This window comes from Durio zibethinus, chromosome 21, assembly GCF_047325235.1.
Source record: "Durio zibethinus cultivar Kanyao isolate XHJ-2024 chromosome 21, ASM4732523v1, whole genome shotgun sequence".
NCBI lineage: Eukaryota > Viridiplantae > Streptophyta > Magnoliopsida > Malvales > Malvaceae > Durio > Durio zibethinus.
Window position 1 is genome coordinate 20,225,231 of NC_143182.1, and position 8,197 is coordinate 20,233,427.

The 8,197-nt window shown below is 28.9% G+C and overlaps 1 protein-coding gene and 1 pseudogene across 1 annotated transcript; both read right to left on the reverse strand.

Annotated features, from left to right (window-relative positions):
- Positions 1-1,296: 1,296 nt before the first annotated feature.
- LOC149512971 (phenylacetaldehyde synthase pseudogene) lies at positions 1,297-1,860 on the reverse strand (annotated as a pseudogene).
- Positions 1,861-1,993: 133 nt separating this feature from the next.
- On the reverse strand, positions 1,994-2,778 carry LOC111306299 (tyrosine decarboxylase-like). Its single transcript, XM_089750464.1, has one exon. It carries the CDS (start codon positions 2,776-2,778, stop codon positions 2,008-2,010), a length of 771 nt encoding a protein of 256 aa, XP_089606590.1. The 3' UTR covers positions 1,994-2,007.
- Between the last annotated feature and the right edge of the window lie 5,419 nt (positions 2,779-8,197).

Genomic DNA, 8,197 nt, shown 5'->3' on the forward strand with positions numbered 1-8,197 from the left:
AATAAGCTAGTGAAATTTTTTGATCCAATTATTAAAGGCGTTTCTTGTATAAAATGCCCTTAATAATCTCATACAATTTTTTTATAGATTATTATTTAAGGCGTTGTCTGCCAAAAATACGCCTTTAATATTCACTGAAATTTTTAAGGGAGGATTATTCAAGAAATTTTAGTTGAGAAATGTCGTTGATATCAAATCTTGGGTGACATTTATAAGTAACAACACTGCTATTTGAATATTTAGTGGCGTTTTGTTAATAAACGCCTTAAGTTTTATAAAAACATGGAAGCTAGCGGTGTTTGTAAGTGAATGGCCGCTATAAAACTGCTACTAATACACCATTTTCTTGTAGTGTTTCTTTGATGAGTTATCAATTTTTACCTTTAATTAAACTACAATTGTTTAAAGATAAAATAAAAAATGTTGAGTTCCCTTGAAAATCTCTTATCTGGTAGGCTAGCACTATAAATACAGTGCGTCTCCTAGTCATGAATCATAATTTTGAGAGAAGACAAAGATTTTTGAAGACCCAAAGCCTTTCCAAAGTCTTAAGAAGCAAGCTCTGAAAATTTGAAAAAAAAAATTGAAGAACTCAAAGAACAAAGCATTTGAATTCTAAGAATTGTCAAGATATTGCTCTTCAATCTTATTCCCTTTAAAGGAAGGAGATTAATTTCGTTTGTTCAAGATCAAGTTAATAAGACCCTTAAAGCATTCAAGAACAAATTTACCTAACCTTTGAAGAATTCAAGAGCAAGTCTGCCTAAACTTTGAAGCAGATTTTACATCCAAGATCAAGTCAACAAGAGTCTTGAAGCATTCAAGAACAAGTCTGGACAACCCTTAAAGCATTCAAGAATAAGTCTACCTAACCTTTAAAGCGGATTTTTGCTAAAGAAAAGAATCAAAAATTTTTCTTTATAAAAAAACTTTTCAGAAATTATAATTTCTATAAGTTTGATAAATAAATTTATTATTTGTTCGTCAATTTTTCTTATCATATTTTGGATATGAAATTTGTGTGTATAGAGAGCTTTTTATAAAATTTTATTTTCATCCTTTAATTTAAAAATTTTTAACTTTTCAACTTAAAAAATTGTCTTTTCAACCATGAATTTATTTCAAATTCACCCATTAAAATTTGGACCGAATTAGTCATGAACATTTCTATCAAAGTACCACGTGACAAAATTTGAAACAAATGTAAAAGGATCATAAATGAAGAATTGATTTCTTTTTTTTAAATCAGGGATGAAACTGAAAAATTACAAAATGATTAAAGATTAATGATACAATTTACTCATTGTATTGCAGAAGTAAAAATCTAGCTTTTTCCTGAATGAGGTTCCACAAATCCTTCAAATGACGCTCTTCAGTCAGAGTTGCTCCTATTACGCAGCGTATGGCATAAATTCCACCCACCACTCCATGAGTCATGAAAGCTCGCCCACTTGAATTTATAGCATCCAGCAGTTTACAGTTCAATTCTCCGCTGTCCAGCTCATGCTTGGGCTTAAGCCTGAAAAAAATCAATACCAGCTTCCTAGGAACCACTATCTCGAACCTGTCATCTTTAGCTACAAGTGCCTCAAATTGCTTGGCCAGGCTGATATCGCTGAGAATGTGGTGCATAAGATTAGCCACGCCATGCCTGCGGATCACAATCCAAAGCTTCAAAGCTCTGAATCGCCTGCTCAATGCAACTTGCCAATCTTTATAGTCCACCACAGCTTTAGATTTACTCGCATTGTTTTCTAAATATTCTGGATTAGATGACAATGAATCCACTAAGTACCGAGGTTCTTTAACCCACAGGCAACAGCAATCCATGTTTGTGAGAAACCATTTATGTGGATTCATGCTGACAGAATTGGCAAGTTCTACTCCATCAAGGAAATGCCTGAACTCGGGGCAAATGCAAGCACTACCTGCATGAGCTGCATCTATGTGAAGCCAAAGCTTGTATTTGTTGGCAACTTTGCCTAATTCTGCAATAGGATCAACAGCTCAGCAGGCTGTTGTACCAATAGTTGCACATATGTAAAATGGCACCAGGCCTGATTCGATATCATCTTCAATAGCTAAACGAAGTAGTTCAGGTGACATTGAAAACTCAGTGGCAAAAGATGTTTGAATGAGTGGGAAATTTGATGGGGGAATGCCTACCAATTTTGCGGCCTTTTGGAAAGTGAAATGAGTTTGATCTGATGCATAAACCACCAACTTGGTTATATTCTCCCAGTTACCACCAAGTTCTCTCAAGGCTTTGTCTCTGGCAGCAGCCAAAGTGCAGACCACAGCCTCGCATGTAGTACCATGTATGACACCACCACCTGTTCCAGAGAACAAAAATGAAGATGGTAGTTTAAGCATTTTGCCCATCCAATCCAGGACAATGGATTCAAGTTCAGTTGCAGCTGGAGATGAAATCCAGTTGAAGCCAACCACATTAAAACCTGAGCAAAGCATCTCTCCTAGAAAGCCAGCAGTGCTAGAACTTGCTTGATAGTAGGCAAAGAAACTAGGACTTTGCCAATGAGTAAGGCCTGGTAAAATGCTTTCTTTCACATCTTCGAGTATATCCTCTAGTGAATCCAGGCAATATGGAGCAGAATCGGGTAACTTGGCCGTCAAATATCCAGTCTCAACTTTGCTTTGAACTGGGTATTTCTCAATATTTTTATAGTAGTCAGCAATGAAATCAATCACTGCTTTAGACTCATCTGTGAAGCTCACTGGATCTAGGGGATGGAGGGGTTTTTTTGAGTTGCTAGTCATTTTAGAAAAGAGGAAAATCCCCGTCTAATTTGTTTCAATGGCACTGTATAGCCAGCAGGCCAGATCAGATGTTTTTATAGCAAAAATTGATGGGGTGTGTTGATTTTTTTTAAAACCATGGAAATTGTTTTAATAATAAGATAATTTATGTAAGATGAACTTTAAGATTTAGCGGGAAGCAAACTCCAAGCAATGGGCACCCTATTATTTACGGGATGAAGTCAAATATTTTACTTAATATATACATGATTAACATAAAAATAAAATTAGCTTATGAATATAACTCTCATACAAGAAATTTAAAGAATTATAAAATATAAAATAAGAAGAATTAATCATAAAATTAATTTTGTATATATAAAGATTATAATAGTTTAACTTTTAAAATTGTTTTTATTTTTAGCATAGAAAGAAAATACGACCACACAATAAATTTAGGGGTGTAATCAAAGGACAGAAAAAAAGCATGAACCCTCCAAAAAAAATTTAACTTTTTTTATAAATTGTAATTAATTTCACTAAATATTATACTTAATCTCTCTATTTTTTTTTAATTTATTATTTGCCAATCCTTTTCAATATTCTTAGTTTCTCCTTTCGAATAAATTTTTTTCATATTTGAGGAATACTCACCATAATAGATGTCAATATATTTTTTATCGATTCGGAAAATATTTTTCTTAATTTAAGGAGATTTAGAGCCGAAAAGCTAATTGAAAGGCTCTTAATTGGATTTTCAATAGCCGGCCCCCACACCCTCACCCCGTGCAGGTGCTCGTAATCGTCCCGATTTGCTCGTACCATGGGATTAATTGCCTGCAGCAACCAAGTTGTTGAGTATAATTAATATATTATTAAAGTTTTTTTATTGAATTTAATATCATCTGATATTAATTTAATTTAAAAACTTATCACCCTAAAACCAAATTTTAGTTTATATTTAAGCGACATTTTTTTTTTCCGTTGTTTTGAGAAGTAAATTTAAATTTAGTATCATAATCCTACCACTCATGAGGAACAAAATTCCTACAAACTTCATATTTACTAATTTCCAAATAATTTTTGAGTCAATAAAATTATCTAGTCGTCTTTACAAAGTTTAAAAACCCTTATGAGTAAAAAGAATAACATTATTTTTTTACTATTTTTGTAAGAAATTTAAAATTTTAATTTCTTTTCTATCAATTTTACAAAAGTAATTATAAAATATATAAATATATAAATATGCAATATAAGTATTATTAAACTTCATCTTTATCACTAAAACCTAAAAATTCTAAGATTTCATCTTTATTGCAGAATTAAAATCTCTCGTTGACTGTATATCCCTTTGTCTTGTACTTGAAGAAATGGAACGAAAAATCCTTTGCCTAGATTTGTAACCTATAAATCCTATTGGTTCATGTGTCTATTATAAGTAATCTACTTGAGAGTTTATTTTTTCCATAAAAATAACCACTAAAATTTTGAAATTAAAAACTATTTAAATAAAATCATGTTAAAATATATCATTTCAAAATGCTAGTATTTATAAATATTTTGTTTGAATAAATATTTTTTAAAATTTAATTAATTAAATATTGATGAGATAAAAAAATTATAAAATATAATAATATTAAAAATAAAAAAATATAAATATAAAGATGTAATATGAGTGTCATTAAATTTATAAAAATATATAAATAATATTAATAATACGAAAATAAATAAATTAGAACTAAAACATGATTTTTTTTTTTTTTAGTTTTGTATTATTAATGGATCATGTGAGATCAAATGAAAAGAATTTTGAAAAACTATCCATTTAGATAGAATTTTAAGAGAAAATTTGAAATTCTTATATTTCTTTTCGAAATTTCTTAATAATTTTTTTTTATCAAAACAAATAACTTAATTTTTTTTACTTTTAAAAGCTTTGATTGAATTGAAAATGAAAACTCTTTTCCAACTATTAATCCAAAGCTTCCATTTAAAATTAGCTTTTGTTTTTGTTTTTAGTGAGAGGGTAGCTTTCATGATTTGCAAAACCAAATACAAATTCGAAAACACTAATTACAATCCCAATTACATACTAAAACATGAAACTAGCAATGTGAATCAAAATTATACGATAATAACCTTAATCTCTTTTAATTGTTGATTACATATTTAGTTTACTAGAAGTTTCTTGTCTTTGCTTAATGGTGTTTTTGCCTCATGATCGCGCCACCTATTTTGCGGTAACAACATGTATGAAAGGTGTTTGATAGAATGCCTAAACCAATCTGGAATTTCCAGTTTTATTTTGTTTGTTCTTTCCTTTTAAAAGTCATTTTGTGGAGCTAGTTAAGGTAGAGAATTGGCACTACAGCAAAATGGCGTATTAGCGGTAGTTTTGTAGTAGTCTTTCACTTACAAATGTCGCTAGCTTTCATATTTTTATAAAACTTCAGGCGTTTATTATCCAACGCCATTAAATATTCAAATAGTAGCATTGTTACTTATAAACGCCACCCAAAACTTAATATTAGAGACGTTTCTCGATTAAAATGCCTTGAATATTTTTTATTAAAAATTTTAGTGAATAGTTAAGGCATATTTTTGGTATAAAACGCCTTCAATAACTAAGTCATAAAAAATTTGTATGAGATTAATGAAGGCATTGTCTACAAGAAACAACTTTAATATTTGGACTAAAAAATTTTGCAAGCTTATTGAATTTATTTTGTTCAAAAATACATTCAATATTAAGTTTATCAAATTGTTTAGATCGTACGGATGTTTACCATAAGGTTGTTGGTTCAATCCGTCCTTTAACTTTTTTTTGGGTTTTTGCATAGATTATTTGTTATTGATTATTCTAAGGCATTTTCTTGGCAAAAACGCCTTCACCAATTGCTTTAAAAAAATTTTCATAAAATATTGAAGGCATTTTTCATGGAGAGCGCCCTTAATAATCCATAGGAAAAATATGGAGTTGATTCTTGAAAGCGTTTTTGGCCAAACTCACCTTCTATAACCCAATCAGTAAATTTTTTTGTGATTTTTAAAGGCGGCTTTGTAAAAAACATCTTCAATATTTCATAGACAAAACTTAGATAGGATGCTTGAAGGCATTTTTTGCTCAAAACACCTTTAATATTCCTAACGATAAATTTTAATGGTCGGATTATTGAAGGTGGCTATATCCAAAAATGCCTTCATAAACATTTTGTTAGGGATTATTGAAGGCGTTACCCGTAAGAAAACGCCCTTCATAATCCATTCGATTAGTTTTTAGTTAGTATTATTGAAGGCATTTTTTGCCTAAAATGCCTTTAATATTTCACATAATAATTTTCTGGGGGGATTATTAAAGGTGATTTTAGTAAAAAAATGCCTTCAATGTTTTCTGTTATGGGTGAATGAAGGTGTTTTCTTGCTAAAAACACTTTCATTAATCGCATCAAAAAAATATATTTGATACTGTATATGTGAAGTCAGTTGTAGGTTTATGCGTAGAAAAACGTTTGCTGTCAGTTATATATTTATGCCCAAAAAATATTTGGTTTATATATCTAATACTATGAATTACATTTTAGAATTTACATAATGAACATTATTGTATTTCCCACACATCCGAAATTAAAAACTGATAACTTACCATATTAATATACTTTTCTGAAATAATCATACTCAGTAATTTATTAAGTACACATAGTGTATTCATGTTAAGTATAAAAATAATATTAAACCAATACCCCAATGTACAAATTTAAAGTTTCCATTAACAAGGCATGTTAAAAACATTATAACAATTTGTTCCATATATATTTACATTCAACCAACAATGTCTAACCTGAAGCTTTATCAACATTGATAAATGGCATACATAATCACAAAATTCTTTACGAACTTCATCCAGCTCGTCTTCCGTGAAGCTTTCTTTACCCTTCCACTAAAAAGAATATCATAAGTAAATGTTAAGAAATGGGAACATAATGTGCCATTTTATTTTTTTGAATATATAATGAGTTTGTGAAATTTATACTAATCTTGAATGGTGTGGTCATAAAATCATATAACACTATCTCTCACATAAAACGAAGGACATAATATCCATATTCAGTATTACTGGGTTGACGAGGTACCTGAAAATTAAATTGAATGGGTTTAAAAAATATTTATCTACACAAACTCAGTATTAAAAGAATATATTTCACATTTACCAATAATGACACACATTTCAGATTCTTTATCTTCTTATTGAATACAAATATTACCTTAAATTGAAAAGAAAAAAATTAGTGAGAACATAAATAAAATTACTTATAAAGAAATATAACATATATAATATAATAAAGTACTATAATACCTTTTTATAAAAGTTTAAATATCGGGGTTAGGCATCGCCGTTGGATTAACTGAATTAATAAGGTATGGCGTTAAGGATTTGGTGTCAATCACAATAAGCTCCCAATGATGACTGTAAAATAATAACAATGATATACTTAGAATACACATCAAATCATAGAATGGAGCAGGTTTGAGTAATTAAGGTTGGAATATAGCTTACTACGCATTATACGAGAGCAAATAATAATCAACCAATCTTTTCATGCATAGGATCACAAGATTAGCACGATACACGATTGTGCCACTTTGCTCACTAATGAAATTGAGGTAAATGAATCTAAATCTGTTCGTCAACTATCTCCCTTTCAACTCTCTATATAGGAAGCTACACGATAACAATCAACACTGCTAGTTCTATTACACCCTAATACAAATTGCTACATATTGAATGTGCATATTTGTACTCGAAGAAATGGAACGAAAAATCCTTTGCCTAGATTTGTAACCTATAAATCCTACTGGTTCATGTGTATATTAAAAGTAGTCATCTACTTGAGAGTTTATTTTTTCCATAAAAATAACCACTAAAATTTTGAAATTAAAAAATATTTAAATAAAATCATGTTAAAATATATCATTTTAAAATGCTAGTATTTATAAATATTTTGTTTGAATAAATATTTTTTAAAATTCAGTTAATTAAATATTGATGAGATAAAAAAATTATAAAATATAATAATATTAAAAATAAAAAATATAAATATAAAGATGTAATATGAGTGTCATTAAATTTATAAAAATATATAAATAATATTAATAATATGAAAATAAATAAATTAGAACTAAAACATGATTTTTTTTGTTTTCTCAGTTTTGTATTATTAATGGATCATGTGAGATAAAATGAAAAGAATTTTGAAAAACTATCCATTTAGATAGAATTTTAAGAGAAAATTTGAAATTCTTATATTTCTTTTCGAAATTTCTCTTAATAATTTTTTTTTTTATCAAAACAAATAAGTTAATTTTTTTTACTTTTAAAAGCTTTGATTGAATTGAAAATGAAAACTCTTTTCCAAAAATTAATCCAAAGCTTCCATTTAAA

Excerpts from the sequence above, each read along its gene's own strand:
- LOC111306299 (XM_089750464.1), bottom strand. The coding sequence starts at position 2,778 with ATGACTAGCAACTCAAAAAAACCCCTCCATCCCCTAGATCCAGTGAGC.